This window comes from Scyliorhinus torazame, chromosome 21 (genome assembly GCF_047496885.1).
Source record: "Scyliorhinus torazame isolate Kashiwa2021f chromosome 21, sScyTor2.1, whole genome shotgun sequence".
Lineage (NCBI taxonomy): Eukaryota > Metazoa > Chordata > Chondrichthyes > Carcharhiniformes > Scyliorhinidae > Scyliorhinus > Scyliorhinus torazame.
In genome coordinates this window covers 122208560-122230122 of record NC_092727.1, presented here as the reverse complement: position 1 = coordinate 122230122, position 21563 = coordinate 122208560, and the positions used below count along the sequence as shown (strand labels likewise).

Sequence of the window (21563 nt, the reverse complement as noted above, 5' to 3'; positions counted from 1 at the left end):
AGTTGGTGGTGGAGGCCGAGACCCTAATAAGCTATAGGGTTATGGATTGGCTGCAGGTAAGCCGGTTTCCAGTCACAACACCATGGCCAGCTGTCCATGTAGCTCAGATATGATCAGACCTTTGGCAGTGAAGACAAACTCCAGATCATAGGGACACGGAATCCACGAACGTTGAAGCGGAACCCAAGAGAAACTCCAATACCAATTCAAAATATGTAACACAGTTTTAATCGAGACAGAGGCTCACGGCCATTAGAAGAGGCATTCATTCATCCTGGATAGAACTGAAGCAGAGACTCGTTTGCAAACTCAGGACATGGGCAAGTCCCCCATTCTGATTTTAAACCCAATTGTGAAACCTGGGATATCAGCACAGTGATGAGACCCTCTTTCTGGTATCATAGAATGTACAGTGCAGAAAGAGGCCATTCGGGCCATTGTGTCTGCACCGGTCCTTGGAAAGAGCACCCAACCTAAGCCCACACCTCTACCCGATCTCCGTAACTCCACCTAACCATTTTGAGGACACCAAGGGCAATTTATCATGGCCAATCCACCTGACCTGCACTTCTTTGGACTGTGGGAGGAAACCGGAGCACCCGGAGGAAACGCACGCACACACGGGGAGAACGTGCAGACTCCGCACAGTGACCCAAGCTGGGAATCGAACCTGGGACCCTGGAGCTGTGAAGCAACCTTCATTTGACACCATCAGCTCAAGCCACCCGGCACAATGCAGTAACTGATGGTGGTGGAGAGTGGCCCTCATTCTGGTGCGGTACCCCTTTGGAGGTTTCAAAGATCTGGGATGTGAAGCGAGTGGATATTTTGGAGCATCGTCCTTCACTGGGACCCTGGGTGATGGCCATAAACTGGTACGAGGTTTCATACTTACCAAATGTTTCGTTGGGGATTCGGAGAAGCTGCCAAAACTTGACCGGCTCATCTGGGCGAGAGAGGTCCCAAATCGGAGCGCTTCATACACTGGATCCACTTTACTGCTTGTGGCTTGGACAGAGAGGGAGAGACAGTGGCGATCAGAATACATCCGAGACACAGGAAATCTCCGCACTTTTCCTCATATTATTGACAGATCAGTGCACCTTCACTCACTGTTTATTTATTTTACTCAGACCTTTATTAGTCCCATATGAACGTGAGGAGACCATCCAACCCTCGAACCTGCTCCAACGTTCAATGAGATCATGGCCGATTTTCTAACGAACTCCATATACCCTGCTCTGTAAATTCTAGGATTCTATGACCAGCCTTTCCCCCCTATCCTTCAATACCTTTGGCTGAAGAAAATCTAAAATCCATCAGTTGTAAATTTCAAATTAATTATTGATCCAACATAAATTTCTGCCCGAGGAAGAGAGTTCTAAACTTCGATCATCTTTGTGTGTAGAAATGTTTCCTAATTTCACTCCTGAAAGATCTGGCTCGAATATTTTTGACTGTGCCCCCCCCCCCCCCCCGAGCCCGGGAGTGCCCAGCCAGTAGGAACAGTTTCTCCCAATCTGCCCTTTCTTCTCCTTTCAAATCTTCAAATCTTTGCACAAATCCTCCTTTAACTTTCTAAATTCCTGGAGTACCACCCAGAATTGGGTAATCGGATGGCACAGCAAGACGCCATTCATCTCATTGGGTCTGTGCCAGCTCTTTGAAAGAGAAAGTCAATCAAGCCCACTCTCCTAACTCCTCCCCCAATGTCCTGCAATTTTTTTATTTTATTGTATTTCTCCAATTTCCTTTTGAAATGTATTGCTATAACTGCTTCCACCCGCTTTTCAGTGCATTCCAGATCATAATCCACTGGTAAATAAAATATATTCTTGCTTTCTCCCCAACTCTGGTCCTTCTGTCAATTATCTTGAATCTACATCCTCCAGGTACCGACCCTCAGCCCTCTGGGCACTGACCCTCAGCCCTCTGGGCACTGACCCTCAGCCCTCTGGGCACTGACCCTCAGCCCTCTGGGCACTGACCCTCAGCCCTCTGGGCACTGACCCTCAGCCCTCTGGGCACTGACCCTCAGCCCTCTGGGCACTGACCCTCAGCCCTCTGGGCACTGACCCTCAGCCCTCTGGGCACTGACCCTCAGCCCTCTGGGCACTGACCCTCAGCCCTCCGGGCACCGACCCTCAGCCCTCCGGGCACCGACCCTCAGCCCTCTGGGCACTGACCCTCAGCCCTCTGGGCACTGACCCTCAGCCCTCTGGGCACTGACCCTCAGCCCTCTGGGCACTGACCCTCAGCCCTCTGGGCACTGACCGTCTCGGTACTGACCCTCAGCCCTCCGGCTACTGACCCTCAGCCCTCTGGGTACTGACCCTCAGCCCTCTGGGCACTGACCCTCAGCCCTCTGGGCACTGACCCTCAGCCCTCTGGGCACTGACCCTCAGCCCTCTGGGCACTGACCGTCTCGGTACTGACCCTCAGCCCTCTGGGCACTGACCGTCTCGGCACTGACCCTCAGCCCTCTGGGCACTGACCCTCAGCCCTCTGGGCACTGACCCTCAGCCCTCTGGGCACTGACCGTCTCGGTACTGACCCTCAGCCCTCCGGCTACTGACCCTCAGCCCTCTGGGTACTGACCCTCAGCCCTCCGGGCACCGACCCTCAGCCCTCTGGGCACTGACCCTCAGCCCTCTGGGCACTGACCCTCAGCCCTCTGGGCACTGACCCTCAGCCCTCTGGGCACTGACCCTCAGCCCTCTGGGCACTGACCCTCAGCCCTCTGGGCACTGACCGTCTCGGTACTGACCCTCAGCCCTCTGGGCACTGACCGTCTCGGCACTGACCCTCAGCCCTCCGGGCACTGACCCTCAGCCCTCCGGGCACTGACCCTCAGCCGTCTGGGTACAGACCCTCAGCCCTCTGGGCACTGACCGTCTCGGTACTGACCCTCAGCCCTCTGGGCACTGACCCTCAGCCCTCCGGGTACTGAAAATTGTTTCTCCCTCTATTTGCTGCTTTTTAAAACTGTTGAATCTTTTTTTCAGTGCCTCAATGATGAGTGCGACCTGACAGACCAGAAAAGAAACACATCAAAATAAAACCGTAGCTATTCGATTTTGTCATAAAAAGCAAAAAAATCTATGCTCTTTCTCAGAAGCTATGTTTATGAAAATTCTGTGTTCTAATATTACCTTTGATGTCACTCTCGTAAAAGCTTCTTTGTAGCTTGCAATCTGAAGTTCATTTATATTTGATAAGCTTTCAGTCCAGGAGGTAGTCAGTGTTCAATTCCCGTAGTGCCAAGTGCATCTCCCACCCCCATTGCAGCTGCCTTGTTCACTGTGGAGGGACCAGCTCCCGTCTCATTAGTTTTACTTTGGACGCGAGAATCGGAGTGCAAGCACCTGGTTCTCCCCTGATTCCTGCTCTTGAAAATGACCCGCTTGGCCGGAGTCTGCAAATTTACCGTAAGGTTATTTCAAGGAGTTAAATACTTGGAGCTGATCCCGCCCGCTTGACAGTCAAGACTCTCTATTTCCCAGTGGGGCCCAGAAGGATTGCGAAGCTGGAACTGACCAACAAATATAAATTGTAGAGAGTGTGACACATGCAGGGGGAGGGCGGGGGGGGGGGGGTCACTCATCTCAGACTGGAAAGAAGTCAGGTGAAAGCATAATCGAAAGCCAATATCCACCATTTATATAATAATTGTCCCACTAGCCTTGTCGTATCATTAGCAACTCTGTACCGACTATCACTCCCAGTATTTTTTAAATATGTGAAAAAACTTATCCCATCTGTGTGTGTACAAAACAATGAGTGTGGCTATTATACCAGTCAGCTGTTGACACTAAACATAATGGCACACACGAAGCAAGTGAGGGAACCATAGAATCCCTGCAGTGCAGAAAGAGGCTATTTGACCCATCGAGTCTGCACGCTACTATTATGGGCCAGGGTTTAGAGAACCCCAAAGTGTATCATGGAGTTCACCTGACCCACAACTTTTAATAGATTGTGGTATGGGGAGACACGGCCCACTCTACAGGTGTGGTACAGCAGAAATGGAAAGGTACTTTGTAAAGCAAAACAATGTTTATTCTATGAAGTCAAGTTAACCTTTTTAAAACATAGTGAACATCTTAGCAACCATTAATTCAAATACAACCCCTAAAGAATACAACACTAAGTAATCCTTTAAGCTTTCCTTTTAACATCCATACGACTCAAAAACACCTTTTAACAGAAGCACATTAGGTTTACATTCACTACGGAGAACATTTATAATTCTGAATTCACCAAATGATCAAGAGAGATCATGGCCGAGATCAACAGTACACTTGCTCTGTCTGGCTTCAGCTCCAACACTGAAAACAAAACTAAAACACGCCCTGCAGCCTGCTCAAAAACGAAAGTAAAAAGCTGAGAGACAGCCCAACTCCACTCACTCTCTGACATCACTGCAGTAATAAACACCCATTTCTTAAAGGTACTCTCACATGACACTGCCTAGGCCCACTCTCCCACCCTATCCCTGTAACCCAGTAACCCCATACCCGCCTTACCTGCATATCTTTGGACACTAAGGAGCAATCTTAGCATGTCCAATGCATCTAACCTGAACATCCTCGGACTGTGGGAGGTATCCAGAGCACCCGGAGACACGGGGAGAACATGCAAACTCCACACAGACAGAAACCAAGGTCAGAATTGAACTCTGGTCAGTGGCACCATGAAGCAATAGTGCTAACCACTGTGCCATTCAACTGAATGGCTCAACTGACAATACTTTTCTGATATCATAGATAACTGCACGGTTGACTCTACGAAGCTTTGTTCCACATCTAAACCAGGGGTGACAAGGAGTGACAAAAGACTTCTATTCCCCAGTACAGCCATCTCTCAGCTTAGTGAGCAGAAAATGTAGAGTTTCAACCTTAATACCAGCATTAGAAAACTTACGCAGACACCAGGGGCGATATTCTCCGACCCCGCCGGGTCGGAGAATCACCGGGGGCTGGCGTGAATCCCGCCCCCGCCGGTTGCCGAATTCTCCACCACCGGATATGCGGCACGGGCGGGCTCCGGGGTCCTGGGGGGGGGGCGCGGGGTGATCTGGCCCCGGGAGGTGCCCCCACGGTGGCCTGGCCCGCGATCGGGGCCCACCGATCCGCGGGCGGGCCTGTGCCGTGGGGGCACTCTTTCCCTTCCGCCTTCGCCACGGTCTCCACCATGGCGGAGGCAGAAGAGACTCCCTCCACCGCGCATGTGCGGGAATGCCATCAGCGGCATTGCGCATGCGCCGCCCGGAGATGTCATTTCCGCGCCAGGTGGCGGGGCACCAAAGACCTTTTCCGCCAGCTGGCGGGACGTAAATTCGTCCAGCGCAGGCCTAGCCCCTTAAGGTTGGGGCTCGGCCCCCAAAGATGTGCAGCATTCCGCACCTTTGGGGCGGCGCGATGCCCGACTGATTTGCGCCGTTTTTGGCACCAGTCGGCGGACATCGCGCCGTTTCCGGAGAATTTCGCCCCAGATGTGGACAGGTTTAGGATTGAATCGTGATGGAGCTCCACAGATTCCAGCTCATATGATGCTAACTCAATCAGGTGAAACACTGAAAAATCATTGCCGATCACCAGCAAAGAACTAGTCACGAAGGAGCAAACTGGATGGAAATAGATAGGGGGGGGGGTAATTATGACTTTGGGAGGTGGTGCAAACGCCATTATACCTATCTCCCAGATTTGTGTTCCCACTGAAGTCATCAATACCAATTTTATACTATCACCCAAAATCAAAATTAGCCCCACTGGCTCTGCACCGCCCTCTGAATCCTTGGGCTCCACTGGTTAAAGATTAGCACTGGCCAACACCTGTACACTAGTCCATTGCAAATGTGATTGTCAGGGAAGGGCAGTCTGCTTGGGAAGAGATATAAAAAGAGGGGAAGGAAAAAAGCAGCAATTAGCAGCAACGATAGGAGCAGCAGTATTGACAAAGACGTATCTTTCATCTTGGTCCAAGGAAAAATCATAATGTAAAGGGGGTGAAATAGGAAATATGTAGAATATGTTACAAGATAGTTCGAGAATATTCCTTCCACAATATCAATCATTTCTCGTTACACCACTTATCGCTTTCTTAAGGTCCCAAGATAGGCTGCAAAAGATGTGACAAAGGATAGTTTGGATGGGATTAATATTAATATTGGTTTACTCACCAATTGGCATGGCTTCCTTAACAAATCCATATTGTTCATGGATGAGTAATGGAGAGCTGAAATTCCGTCGGAATCCCATGGGCTTTCAATCGTGACATGAAATAAGGAAGAGAAGGGGAGTTAAAGTTGACAGTGATTATTGGATTCGGATTTCGAAGTCAAATGACCAATTGACTCCAACAATGTGAAGCACGTCCAGGCAAATGAGAGATCCTGCATGAAAATCATCACGTTTAATCACGTTGCACATATTTTTTACTTCCATTATTTCTGCAAACTGATGATTTTGTAAGCTGACCACAGGCCAGTTTCACCTCCATGACGAGAACAAAACTAAACTGTGACTTGGTGGGGCAAGGGGAGGAAACTGAGAAAGAGAAATTCATTATACACCTAGTCAGATTGAGTCACATGGAAAGTTAGATGGTCTGTAATAGATGAAGGATTCAGCACCACCCACTTTGAACCAAAGTTGAATTTTACCTTCTACATGTTGAGATCTATTCTGATTTTCTCTCACTACAGTGATTGGACACATTGGTAAAAGTCCAAAAGAATGTTGACTTACAGAATGGGGTCAGAGGCCATTGATGTCATTGGGGGGCGGGGGGGGGGATTTATGTAATTTGGGCGGGGCTTGATGCCATCGAGGGCAGGCCACCTTGTCACCAGGGGGCGGTGTGATGTAGGGACACTGCAAAGAGGGAGAGAGCGGAACCTCCAAAAGTGTAAGTCCGCCTCTACCAGGGTGTCCATTTTTGAATTTGGTTTTCACATAGCAGTGCTATCCCACTTTGCAATTGGTAAAACCCCACAGTCAGGTAGAGTTGTTTGGAAAGGGTAAGAAAAAGGCCTGAATTAGGTCTTATTTTATTTTGCAGGCGGTTCCTTTCAGATGCTAAATTCAGGAATTTAAAAAAAAAAAAAAATTTAGAGTACCCAATTCATTTTTTTCCAATTAAGGGTCAATTTAGCGTGTTCAATCCACCTACCCTGCACGTCTTTGGGTTGTGGGGGCGAAACCCACGCAAACACGGGGAGAATGTGCAAACCCCACACGGACAGCGACTCAGAGCCAGGATCGAGCCTGGGACCTCGGCGCCATGAGGCAGCAGGGCTAACCCACTGCGCCACCGTGCTGCCCCTAAATTCAGGAATAAGAAAGTTTACCCACTTACTGCGCCTATGCACTGATGATATACAGCTTTGTCCGCTGATAACTAGTACAGGACGTGGCAGTTTAGCAAGTGAAAAAAAGTTCTTTGTGATCAGTGCTCAAATTTCCGATATATGTTCTAATCAAATTAGGAAATATTAGTCAGATGACTAAAAGCTTGGTCAAATAGATGGGTGTTAAGGAGTGTCTTGAAGGAGAGAAGTGAGGTGGAGGGATAAAGGGTGGATTCTCCGGCCGCGCCCGCCCGGCAACCGGACATTCCCATCAGAGGTCAATGGATATTTTCCATTGTCCAGGTTCCCGTCCGTGGCGATATTGTGGCAGGCGGGGCAGAAGAACCCAGCCCACAGAGAGAGTCGGTGAGATCTACTGGGATCTTGCGAGTCGTCTCGATCTGGTTCATGCCCTCGCTGGGCGGGATCCAGATTTACATATTTAAGTGAGCTATTAGGCCCATTTAAATATTTCTGCGTCGGATTATCCCAGCGCCCAGCCTGGCAGCGGCACTGCCAGGGTGCCTGGCTGGCCATGCCAAGATGCCCAGGTGTCAGGTCACTCGTGGTGGATTGGGCCCAGCACTGCCCTGCCCTTAAGAGATGGGGTGGGGGGCTCGATGACCCCGTAGGTTGTGGGGGTCCGGAGGCTGCGGTGGGGTGGCTGAGGAGTCGAGAGATCAAGGCGGCATTTAAAAATGGCAGCCCGATCTCTTCCTACACCGCGGAGCTGCAGGAAGTGAGGTAATTGCGGCCTCAGCGGGCATTCTTCACCGAGGCCCCAAAAAATAAACAAAGTCCTGTTTGATAGCGAGGTCGTTCCCGGCGCCCACTAATCAGACCCAAAACGGGACTCTTTTCTTTTTTGTTATATCATGTCCAGTAATCCAGAGCTTTGCCCTTAGGTAGCTGAAGACATGACTACCAATGGTAGAGCAATTATTATTGGGGATGTATAAGAGGCCAGAACGAGAGGAATGCATATATCTCCGAGGGTCGGAGTGTACGATATGGAAGACCAGCCCGGTGTGCATCGAAATGGTCAAGTCTAGAAGAGATGAAGGAATGAATGTGGATTTCAGCAGCTGGTGAACCGAGACCGGTGAATTTGAGTGATGCAATGGAGGTGAAAACAGGGAGATGTCGAAACGTCGCCTGTACATATCTACTTACAAATAAATGCATTCTGCCACTTGTAGACACAGTCGCACTTAACTTGCTGAAGCTAGTGCAAGCTGTTAAGATCTAATTTATCCTATGATCCTCGTATTCCTTGATGAAAGATGCCTACATCTCCCATCGACTTGGCTGGAGGCACTGCCACTGGGTCCATTTGTTTTTGCTGCCTTAAACAAGGTTGACCCACCTTAAAATAGCATGTCAGATTGTAACCACTTCTCTCATCCTTCACACCAGTCACATAAGTCCCGACTGCCAAAGGCAGAATTGCTGAGGAAATGAATGCGCCCTACAAAAAGGTCAAAACTTATACTCGTGTCACTTTACGTAAAAAGAAAGAAGCCCATAATAAAAGGGCTTACATAATGATGAGAAGTGGCATGATTTATAAATGTCCCTGGGTAGTGTAATGATTATGACAGCGTGGGGAGAAGCGACAAGCTCCTACATTAAATGAGATACCAACAGGCAACATCAGGCCTTGGCACAGACCAAGGCAGCTGACAGTAATCCCGTCTGCTTTTCCATTGAATCTGAACTAATCCATCTCCAACACGCGAGTGGATCTGTTGAGTTAAATTTGACATCTGAGTACTTGACTGGCTTTTCACTGACATATCCGTGCTACTGCTTCTGCAACAGGTTTGTGATGGATGTTATTAATCCTCTGATTTACAAGGGTGTTCGTTCATATTTCATACTTAGGATGGCAGAATGGTTGGTTGTGTGGATGAATATTTATGTGGATGAATATTTACTGTCGGCAATGACAGCAATATCTTGCGAACCTCAAACTCAGTAAAGATTCCTTTCGCATCCCGTGCCATTTCACTCAAATACTTTCCAGTTTTGAGAACATCAGGCTTTGTCCTAATCGAAGCTGACATTAGAGGCGGGATTCTCCAGTTGCCCCAGCCGCGTGCTATTCTATCCGCCCGCCGCTTGTTAAAGGGATTTCCCATTGAATACACACTCCAGTTTTTGAGCACTGGCACAAGGTTGTCCTAGGTCAGCAGTAGAACACATTTCTTTAAAAAAAAAAAAAAAAATTTTTTTTAAGAGTACCCAATTAATTTTTTGCCAATTAAGGGGCAATTTAGCGTGGCCAATCCACCTACCCTGCACATCTTTGGGTTGTGGGGGCGAAACCCACGCAAACACGGGGAGAATGTGCAAACTCCACACGGACAGTGACCCAGAGCCGGGATCGAACCTGGGACCTTGGCGCCGTTAGGCAGCAGGGCTAACCCACTGCGCCACCATGCTGCCATGTAGAACACATTCCTGACCATCATTCACTAAAAACACATCTGCTCACTTTCACATTGTTGCTTGTGGGATCTTACTGTGCACAAAACTAGCTGCTGCATTTCCTACATTACAACAGTGACTACACTTGTTAGTAAAGTACTTATTTGGCTGTAAAACACTTTGGGATGTCCTGAGCTCATGAAAGTTTTATAAATATTTAAAACATTGACGTGCGTTTTGTTTTCTCTTTCTCGCTGGTGGAACACATCAGAGATGATAGCGTTACAATGAAAACCCTTTCAGGATAGGACAGTAGAAAGCAAATCTTTTTGGAAGACTGAAGTTTTGGCGCACCAAATCTGCAGCAATTGCCCCATGGGCTCGCCGTATGATTCAGCAGCTCGTTAACTGAGTTTCTGAACACCACTCACCAGTTTGCCGACACACTGTTGTTGGGAGGCGTCCTCTCCGCATTGCGGGTGAGCATTGATTTTACAAAGTTTGCATCGCCATCCGCGCTTAGAATATCCTGAAAACGCAAAACAGAAAAATAAGCAATACTGTCGGCTGAGCCTTGCGCGCTGCCCACTTCAGCTGCTTCGCGTCTCCACCTGTTCTCTCCTCTCTTCAGTCTCTGGTTGACTTCCCATACTCCCATTCCCGACCATTCCCATCACCACCTGTTCATTATTCACTTGAAAAAACTCTTCCCTCACCTTTCTGCCCTCTGTCCTCAGGTTCAAAGGTTTATTTTAGATCTGCTTCCTTGGTCACAAAGCCTAATTCACCACCTTCCACCTGCTTGGTTCTGATCCCTTCCTAACTTTCGGAATCATTTTGAGATATTTTTATTCGATATTAATGTTGCTATATCAGGCTGTAGCCTTGCCCTAGATTGGTCCGTTGATGTGGAAGGTTTAAATTTTGCACCAAAATGACCTGAATACTGATGCAATGTTTAGTTTGTCTTTGGCAAGGCTAGGCTAATGACCGTTAAACTTATTATAACCCCTTAAGTAAGATTTCAATGTCACCTTTTATTGAGTTTACATTGGACAGGTGAGAAATCATAGATTGAGCTCTAATGGTGTCAAAAGGTCATCTGGGATTAAAAAATAAAACTCCTTTAGATTATTTGACCTCATCCGTCTAAAATAATGGTACTGCCCCTCTTCCTATAAACTAACCCAGCGTCCTATACTTCTTTCACTGGTACGGCAGAGAGAATTGTTCCCATTCATTTCTCCTCATTTCAAAGCTGAAGCTGATGGAATGGTTGCTGTTGGCTTGCTCTGAGGAATATTGTTGTTCTTCTCCGCATTGCCTTCAGGGTTTGGATGGGCAAGATACAGGACTGTGTACAATAGTTCATGTGCAAGTTGGTCAGCACGGTGTCAGGGAATGGAGTTTAATGTCCTTTAAGTTTGTTGCTGCCTCTTCCTGTTTACAGAATCGTCGAGTGATTTTATGACAGAAAGTGGCCATTCTGCCCCTTGTGTCTGTGATGGCCCTTCCAAGGTGTTCACCCAGTGTCATTCCCCCACCTTCTCCCCAGCACCCAGCACATTCCCCTTTTCAGATAACAATTCCCTCTCGAATCTCGAATGAACTTGCCTCCCCCGCACTCATGGGCAGTGCATTCCAGACCCCACCCGCTCGCTGCGTGAAAAAGCTTTGCCTCACGTCGCTGTTGCTTCTTTTGCCAATTACCCAAAAGCTGCTTCTCGATCTTTCCACCAATGGGAACAGATTCTCCCCATCTACCCTGTCCAGACACCTCATGATTTTGAACCCCTCTCTCAAATCCCCTCCCAGCCTTTTCTTCTCCAAGGGAAACAGCTCCAGCTTCTCCAATCTTTTGACGTAACTGAATTTCCTCACCCCTTGGAGCTATTCTCGTGGATCTCTTCCGCACCTTCATATCCTTCCTAAAGTGCCAGCCCAGAACTGGACAACAAAGCTCCAGCTGAAGCTGGGCCAATGCTTAGATACAGTTGAATGGATTAAATGTCATCAGAGGGGCAAATATTTTAATTCTTCCCAGATCAGTGGGAAAGCAATGGGGGAGCCATTAAATCAGAGCTTCTCCAGGGTGGCACGGCGGCACAGTGGTTAGCACTGCTGCCTCACGGCGCCGAGGACCCGGGTTCGATCCCGGCCCCGGGTCACTGTCCGTGTGGAGTTTGCACATTCTCCCCGTGCCTTCCAGGCTCTCACCCCACAACCCAAAGATGTGCAGGGTAGGTGAATTGGACCTTAATTCTGATGTTTTAAAACATCAGAGCTTCTCCATTTTCTGCTCCGTTGCCTCGGATTTGTCCATTTTAATGCTGGCAGTTTTGGGGGCGAATGAGGCTGTCGCATTCAGCAGTAAAAATCCGCCACATCTCCAATGGCATTGCGTGGGTGACGTGGGATTGCTGATCGCTCCGGTTGGCTTCGTTCTATAGTAAAATCAGCGCTTGGGCATCTTTCAATGTGCCCCTTGCCAAGTCCCACTGCAGTGCATTTGCCTGTTGCACGGCGCTGTTTGGATTGAAGGTCATTTGTCATCGATTATCTCAAATGAAAACCTCGTTGAGCTTTGCAAGACCTTGGCTGCAGGGCTGCGAGTCCAGAGTGTGGGTTATGGTGCCATCTGCACATTAAAAGCCTAAGGCATTTCGGCTGTTTTTCTGAATAATTTGCATGGAACTAAGAAGGTTGGTAAATGGCCTGACAGAGGTCTTTAAAATTATGAGAGGGTTTGATAGGGCTGATGGAGAGACATTTCTATTTGGCGGCCAGACCAGAAGGTGGTGTGATACATACAGGATAATCACTACTTAATTCAGGAGAAACTTTTAACCAAACAGTGGTTTGAATGTGGAAGTCACGACCTCAAAGAGCAACTCTTTAGATGCATTAAAGGGAATGATCGAAAAACTCTATGAGGGAGAACGAAATGGATGCGTCGATATGATTAGGTAATGGGGTAAATTTACCATTCCGGCCTACCACAGGAATCATCGCGGCGACGCAGCCAATTTGAGGGATCATTGCAAAGTCAGTTGACTTCAGGTGGGAATTCCGGTCCCAGGGTGGGCGCGGCAGGAAAATCCCACCCAATGAGTGGGATGGAGCTATCATGAAGTATATAAACACTGGCATGGACCTGATGGGCTGAATGGCCTTGTTTCTGTGCTGTAAATAAGCACGTCTACAATGCTGCAGAAGAAGGATACCAGCTTAGACACCATCCTCTTCCCTCCCCCTCTCCCCTCCCCCTTCCTCTCCCCTCCCTGCCCCCCCTCATCCCTGCCCCCCCCCACCCCCACCCAGGCTCATTACAACAACCTTCTGCTAACTTCCTTTCAGCGCATACCCTCTATACCCACCCATCTTAAGCTTGTCCTCTCACTCAGCTCTTTGTCGAAGAGTATTTTTAACAATATAATTTTGCAGGATGTGGGCCTCGGCGGTCAGGTCAACATTTATTGCCCATCCTTAATTGACCGTAGGAGGACTGGTGGGTAACATCTCCGATTCAAAACCAGAAGCTCCGGGTTAGAGTCCCACCCCAGGACTTCATAGAATCCCTACACTGCCGAAGAAGGCCATTCAGCCCATCGAATCTGCACCGACCCTTCGACACCAATCCCCTGTCCTATTTCTGCAATCCCACCCAAAGGGGCAATTGATAATGGCCAATCCACCCAAGCTGTACATCTTCGGACTGTGGGAGGAAACCGGAACACCCGGAGGAAACCCACGCAGACACGAGGAGAACTGCAGACTCCACTGAGGCAGTGACCCAAGGTCAGAATCGAATCAAACCCGGATCCCTGACTCTCTTGAGGCAGCAATGCTAACCACTGTGAAACCGTGCCGTTTATGGCTAAGGAAGGTGCATTCATAGTGCGGCCAAAAAGTTTGAGTGTCAAGCTGCAAATCCTTCCAAACATGCCAATGGCTGGTGGTAAGGACAGGAGGCGCTCCTGGTCAGCCAAACTTGATGCAGAGAGCCCCCCCTCAAGCCATAAGCCTCTGGCAACGGACTAGCGACCTGTTCCACGAATAACTAGAAATGGAAACAGACAACAGTCTGCCTAAGTCCACCACTAGGTGAGGGAAGAGAACTGGAATTGGAATTAATTGCCCTTGAGAAGTTGGTGGTAAGTTGCCTTCTTGAACCACTGCAGTCCCCGAGGTGTAGGTACAGCCACGATGCTGTTGGGGAGGGAGTTGCAGGAGTTTGACTCACTTTGCAAGTCTAGATACCATGTGAGTTCACCACCCAAGGGTCTGGGAATTAAACACCCCCTTTGACTTGCTGGTGCCAACGATTTATTGCATGATCCAATCCACTGACAGCCATGATGTGCTCGGCACTTCAGCACAATTAAAGCCACCTAGGGTCTAAGTACCCAGGGACATACCCCACTGAGAGCCAAAAACAGAGGGGCAATCAACATCCGCTGGAGAGAGCACTTTGAGGACCTCCTCAACCAAGTTGCAGACTTTGAAGCATGTGTCCCCAACGCCATTCCACAACACACTACCCGCCACCATCTCAGCACAACTGGTGCAGTCTGTGGCTCCAGGATTGGGCTATTCGGTCTCTGCAGAACCCACCCCCTCTCCCCAAAGTGGAAGCAAGCCACCCTCGACCCCGAATCAAAGAAGTTCCATTTTAATTTGCTTATATTGGCTCCCTGATCATTTGAGGTCATTTTAATGTGCGTGGAGCAGGCAGGATAAGCTTTCATGGTGCTTCCAAGACGTACATTGAACTGTTTTCTTTCTTGTCGATTAAATCAGCGATTTGCATTCAGTTAACAGGTGAAAAATTTGTTTAGTCCAAAAACAAATTAGCGGTGACCTCAAATACTGAACAATTCTGCCAGGAATCAAAGCCCAAACAAAAACCAGCTGTTTTGACAAAAGATTCTTTAGTTGCAACAACAATATTTATTGCAATTTTTTAGCAAGTAGAACATAGAACAATACAGCGCAGTACAGGCCCTTCGGCCCACGATGTTGCACCGAAACAAAAGCCATCTAACCTACACTATGCCATTATCATCCATATGTTTATCCAATAAACTTTTAAATGCCCTCAATGTTGGCGAGTTCACTACTGTAGCAGGTAGGGCATTCCACGGCCTCACTACTCTTTGCGTAAAGAACCTACCTCTGACCTCTGTCCTATATCTATTACCCCTCAGTTTAAAGTTATGTCCCCTCGTGCCAGCCATATCCATCCGCGGGAGAAGGCTCTCACTGTCCACCCTATCCAACCCCCTGATCATTTTGTATGCCTCTATTAAGTCTCCTCTTAACCTTCTTCTCTCCAACGAAAACAACCTCAAGTCCGTCAGCCTTTCCTCATAAGATTTTCCCTCCATACCAGGCAACATCCTGGTAAATCTCCTCTGCACCCGCTCCAAAGCCTCCACGTCCTTCCTATAATGCGGTGACCAGAACTGTACGCAATACTCCAAATGCGGCCGGACCAGAGTTCTGTACAGCTGCAACATGACCTCCCGACTCCGGAACTCAATCCCTCTACCAATAAAGGCCAACACTCCATAGGCCTTCTTCACAACCCTATCAACCTGGGTGGCAACTTTCAGGGATCTATGTACATGGACACCTAGATCCCTCTGCTCAGCCACACTTTCAAGAACTTTACCATTAGCCAAATATTCCGCATTCCTGTTATTCCTTCCAAAGTGAATCACCTCACACTTCTCTACATTAAACTCCATTTGCCACCTCTCAGCCCAGCTCTGCAGCTTATCTATATCCCTCTGTAACCTGCTACATCCTTCCACACTATCGACAACACCACCGACTTTAGTATCGTCTGCAAATTTACTCAACCACCCTTCTGCGCCTTCCTCTAGGTCATTGATAAAAATGACAAACAGCAACGGCCCCAGAACAGATCCTTGTGGTACTCCACTTGTGACTGTACTCCATTCTGAACATTTCCCATCAACCACCACCCTCTGTCTTCTTTCAGCTAGCCAATTTCTGATCCACATCTCTGAATCACCCTCAATCCCCAGCCTCCGTATTTTTTGCAATAGCCTACCGTGGGGAACCTTATCAAACGCTTTGCTGAAATCCATATACACCACATCAACTGCTCTACCCTCGTCTACCTGTTCAGTCACCTTCTCAAAGAACTCAATAAGGTTTGTGAGGCATGACCTACCCTTCACAAAGCCATGCTGACTATCCCTGATCATATTATTCCTATCTAGATGATTATAAATCTTGTCCCTTATAATCCCCTCCAAGACTTTACCCACTACAGACGTGAGGCTCACCGGTCTATAGTTGCCGGGGTTGTCTCTGCTCCCCTTTTTGAACAAAGGGACCACATTTGCTGTCCTCCAGTCCTCTGGCACTATTCCTGTAGCCAATGATGACATAAAAACCAAAGCCAAAGGTCCAGCAATCTCTTCCCTGGCCTCCCATAGAATCCTAGGATAAATCCCATCAGGTCCCGGGGACTTATCTATTTTCAGCCTGTCCAGAATTGCCTCGTTGCCAAATTCACAGCAGATTCCTCGGCTGGGGTATACCCAGTAGTCTTTATTTTGTGTGTCCGCAGGAGGCACTGCCTCAGCTTTCTCACTGATCCCGCATAACAGCAATGCTGAGGAACGGCAGTCCTGGGAGATATAACCAATGGGAATAAGCGAGACAGTTACCAAGAGAAACTTCAAGCCACCACTATAATCTCCACACTCCACTGCTGTGGAGTGGCAACTTCCACACACCCTCAGCTGTCAGCATTGTTCCATTCATCTCTCTTCATGGTTGAGTAACTTTGAAGTGGTCGAACCTCAATAATTATAAACTTCACGCTTTGAATGACTGCCTCTGTCTGGACTGCTCTCTAGCTTCCAGACGGGGGTCTCTCTTCTGGGGGGGGGTCTCCTTATTTAGTGGGTCTCTTTGAGGGTCTCTTTATTTAAGAGGTCTCTGGTGGGGGTGGGCAGGTCTTGTATTCAGGAGGGGAGGTGTGTGGCCTCCCTTGGATTTTGGGGGCAACAGATTGTATGTCACCCCCTTGGCCCACCCCCGTCAGGGCCACGTTGGTCAGGACCAGCAGTCCTTCTCCCAGAGGACCGGGGAATCACCTGAGCCCAGAGAATATGATGCCGGACCTGTTAAGTAGAGGCAAACGGGTTTCGATGCCCGCTGGTGCAGGGTGCGAACCCCGATCCCCAAGCCAGCCGGGGGCAGGAGCATCAGAAAAGGAGGGTGCCAGATGCTGATCCAGTTTTCTCCCCAACGCTGGATTCTTTGCCTCATTGGTAACTGCGCACCAGGCAGTGCAAGGCGGAGAATTCAGGCCATTGTTTGACAAGAAGTTTAATGCTCCCTCGCCCATTGAGGAAATTTCTCCCTTCATCGTCATCGCAGCTCATTATGGACCATCTCTGGTCGGATTGTGCGCACTGCTATATTCTCAGACCCGAGTCAGGGAAGGGTCCAATTTTGTCTCTCTCTCTCTCTCTCTCTCTCTCCCTCTCTCTCGGGATTACTACAGGGAGGTAGCAAGTACAGTGCTGGGGAGTTGGGTGGACATTGGGCTAATACTGTTCTCAGACTCATTCCCTGGATGCCAAAATGGAAGTTTTCAACAATATCGCAGGCGTCACACACCCTGTCACGGTGTGTGTGTGTGCGCGCACAGCCCGCCATATTGGATGCTTGGGACTCCCATCATTTCCCATAAAAGGGGCTCAGCGTTAATAAGTTTCTCGGGCAACTTGAGTGGACGTTACCCATTTTACCCCATTATCGGAAGTCAAAATGTCCTCTTACATCTTCTGAAGGAGAAAGATAATTGGTGGCAGAAAGGGCGGTTCAGGAGCACGAGCAGCAAATGCCAGAGAGAAAATAGGTTACTGAGGCACGGTCTCAATCGACAGGAATGCAGGGTGGAAAATCGCTGCCGCTGATTCCCGGTGCTCTGCATCTCCAGTCTGCATTCTCTCAAATAAGCCGCTGCCCACTGTGTCTTTCCTCACTCTGTGTATCCTTGTATCACACCACCTTTAAAAATCAAGACTAAGCACGCCCCAAGGGAGAACATCATCCTTCCTTTACTTTTGGCTCAGGAATGCAATCATAACCCTCTCAAACACTGGGCGCAGAAACCCAAAAGGAATTGTACAACAAACCTGTTATTCTGAATGAAAAGGCGGCTCTGGAAGTGGAAGCTGCTAGAATACCTTTAACATCGGAAATAATCCCAGGGAGCTACAGAGCAGCATTATCTGACAAAAACCTCACTTAAAGGGGGATATCAGGACACGTGACCAAAAGCTTGGCTCCGAGTGAGATTTAAGCAGCGTCTTAAAAGCGGGGAAAGGTTTAGCGTTGGGACATCCTAGGGTTGACATCGAATCACAGAATTTTATAGTGCAGAAGGAGGCCATTCGGCCCATCGAGTCTGCACCGGCCCTTGGAAAGAGCACCCTACCCAAGCCCACACCTCCACCCTATCCCTGTAACCCAGTAACCCCACCCAACCTTTTTTGGACCAAGGGCAATTTAGCATGGCCAATCCACCTAACCTGCACATCTTGGACTGCGGGAGGAAATTGGAGCACCCAGAGGAAACCCACGCAGGCAAGGGGAGAACGTGCAGACTCCGCGCAGACAGTGACACAAGCCGGGAATCGAACCTGGCGCCCTGGAGCTGTGATGCAACTCCAGGGTGCTAAACACGGTGCAACCGTGCCTTCTTCGAGAAGAGCATCTGATCTTCCTTTCTCCTGAAGAAAGTCAGGATAGCTAACAGAAATTATTGGTGAGCGAATAAAGTAAACCTGTCCTTAAGATATGACCTTGTCTTGTTCACTTTGCTGCTTTCTCACCCATTCTCCCAGCAGCTGCAGTATGTGAGCTACCGGCAGCAACTAATGCTTTAAATGCCTGCAGTGCTACAAAACAAATTGTGTCAGGAAAATGTATTCAGCAATATCAGTATAAACGTCTCTATCCAGATCCTTCTAAAAAGGTTAAGATGTTTACAGCCTCCTGATTTCCTTTTTTAAGATTAACAAAGAGATACTCTTGACTAACCACAAATATAACCGGAATTGCATTCAGACCCAAATGGAACAATTTGTATTTAATTGGGGAAAAGTCTGAATTTCAGACGTTTTCAATTTGAATGCACCTTTTAAGGATTCGCTCCCTCTGCATCGAGTTGGACAGTTCATCAATCTCTATTATCTATCTCTGTGTGTCAGCATATTGGAAGTTTCGCCAGCATTTCCACTCCAGGCAGCTGGATCACAGTTAACATTAAAAAGTGATGTCTTTGCATCCAATGCACGCTTTGGAGAATGTCAGGTACCAGGTTTGCAGTAAAAACTGTTTGCTAAAATTCTACAGGTCCTTGATTAGACCGCACCTGGAGTGCTGTGCACTATTTTAATCCCCATATAACAAGACCGATATAGGGACACTGGAAAAAAAAGCAACAATGATCTACCATGTTGAAACCAGGACTGAAAGGTTGCGGCTATCGAGAAAGACTCAATGGTTTTGTGGGCAGCACGGTAGCATAGTGGTTAGGACAATTGCTTCACAGCTCCAGGGTCCCAGGTTCGATTCCCGGCTTGGGTCACTGTCTGTGCGGAGTCTGCACATCCTCCCAGTGTGTGCGTGGGTTTCCTCCGGGTGCTCCGGTTTCCTCCCACATTCCAAACATGTGCAGGTTAGGTGGATTGGCCATGATAAATTGCCCTTGGTGTTGGGTGGGGTTACTGGGTTATGGGGATAGGGTGGATTGGTGGGCTTGGGTAGGGTGCTCTTTCCAAGAGCCGGTGCAGACTCGATGGGCCAAATGGCCTCCTTCTGCACTGTAAATTCTATGATTCTATGAAGTTGCGATTCTTTCTTTGCCAGAAGGAATTGATTGGTAGGAGATCTAATAAAATGTTGATATGATAAATAGAGAGACGAAATCTCCACTTGTGGGAGATTTCAAACTTAGGGTGATAAATATAACATAGTCACTAATAAATCCAATAAGGAAAGAGGAACCTCTTTACCCAGTGTGGAACTTGCTACCACAGGAACTGGTGAGAATAGCAGAGATACAGTTCCGGAAGTGGTTAGATAATCACACAACCCTTTCCCCATCTCACTTCCTCTCACCCGAACTGTTCGGGTTACAGGAAGTGAGATGGGGAAAGGGTTATGTGAAGCATAACCACTGGCACAGACCAGTTGTGGATGAATGGCAGGTTTTGGGAATTTCTATGTAAGTACAATAACCAATAGTAAGTTTCCTATAAAGGTCCAGGAGTCGAGGAAAAATTATTAGAAAAATAGCACACATTTACCGGGCGTAAACGAAGAATACATGATGGGTGCACCATTCAAATCTATATATGAGATTGCAACATCACGGGTGTGATTTAACCTGAAAAATCTATGTCTGGTTTGGGCGTATTTGACCTCCCCGCAACCTCAGGTAGCCCATGGGAACTCCCCCTCCACCTGGTAAGGTCCCCCTAGGCCCGATCCCTGGCAGTGCCAACCTGGCACCAAGGTACCACCCTGGCAGTGCCCCTGTCAGCCTGGCAATGCTACCTTGGCACCCTGGCAGTGCCAGGTTGGTGCTTTCAGGGTCCCCAGGCATCAGGGGGAGTGCCAGGCTGCCACCCTGCCCTGTCCTCGTCCACCCGGGGTCTCTAATGGCCTAGGAGACCACCAGCAGGTGCCATTGCGACTGGTCCACAATTGTGGAAACCAGTACTAAACGGCACACTGGCGAGGTCTCCCGGGCGCAGCCATTAGGTCCCAGGTGCCGAGGGAATCCCAGGAACATATATATCTAAATGAGCCAATACATATGCTGACCTGGATCACGTCCAGTGAGGCCGAGATCCAGATCGTGATGTCTCCTGAAACTCCGTTAAATGTGGCGAGGCGTTTCAAATGTCGCAAATCTAGCGAGAAGCCTCTCGTGAGATTCAACAGCCTCCTCCCAACACTAAGTTTGAGCGTGACGAGGCTATTAAATCGCGCCCCACAACATTAAAAGCAAGACTCATCCTGCAAGTGAAGCCTGGATGGCAAAGCTAACATAAACCTGGGGTGACATCTTAGTCTCCAACAATAAGCGAGAGAGTAGCTACTGGGCAACTATTAATGTTAATGATGAATTGTCGATGCAATGATGATTCATTGATGGATCAGAAATGTCGCATGGAATCTCAAAAGCCCAGCTATTACTTAGTGAGCACCACTGAGGTGATGCATGTCCCAACTAACATGGAAAACATACCTACAATCATGTGATGGCAGATGTCACAAAATGTAGGCTTTTTGAAGACAAATTCTTGAAAGTTGTGCGTCCTTACTGGTTTGAGAGGTAAAGAGACCTGGTGGGACCTCCGGGATGGCTGTTCATTGATGGGTGGACCGTCTGGCAGGAAAGTGGTGGGTGGAGTTGGTGGTGGAGTCGGTGGAGGAGGCAGTATCTCTGCTGGGAATTTCACCTCACTGTTTGACCGCTGAAAGAAATTCTCAACGCTTTTGCTCCTGAGGATTGTCTTGAAGGACAGAGATCTCTTCAACCGTTGAAGCTGGAGAATGAAAATGGAACGGACATTATTTAATTTAAAAAATATTTTTTTTTTTTTTTTTTTTTTAAAACTGAATTTGACCTCTGAGGACTTATTTAAATGGCAGTAAGTAAAACTGCCCATGACACGAGTTAACAATCAGAATGTTGTTGTTTCGGGGGAGGCTTTAT

At 48.3% G+C, this 21563-nt stretch overlaps 1 protein-coding gene across 2 annotated transcripts in view; it reads right to left on the bottom strand.

Moving 5' to 3' along the window:
- LOC140398595 (SH3 and cysteine-rich domain-containing protein 2-like) overlaps window positions 1-21563 on the bottom strand; it is a 126151-nt gene that overhangs the window by 32022 nt on the left and 72566 nt on the right. For both annotated transcript variants that reach the window (XR_011937511.1, XM_072487430.1), the window contains exons 2-5: window positions 21093-21393; window positions 10213-10310; window positions 6182-6263; window positions 896-1008 (exon numbers count right to left, since the gene is read on the bottom strand). Coding sequence is in view for 1 of the 2 variants with exons in the window: in XM_072487430.1 (XP_072343531.1) it covers window positions 896-1008; window positions 6182-6263; window positions 10213-10310; window positions 21093-21393 (594 nt within the window). In the remaining variant the exon portion in view is untranslated. The remainder of the gene's footprint in view (window positions 1-895; window positions 1009-6181; window positions 6264-10212; window positions 10311-21092; window positions 21394-21563) is intronic.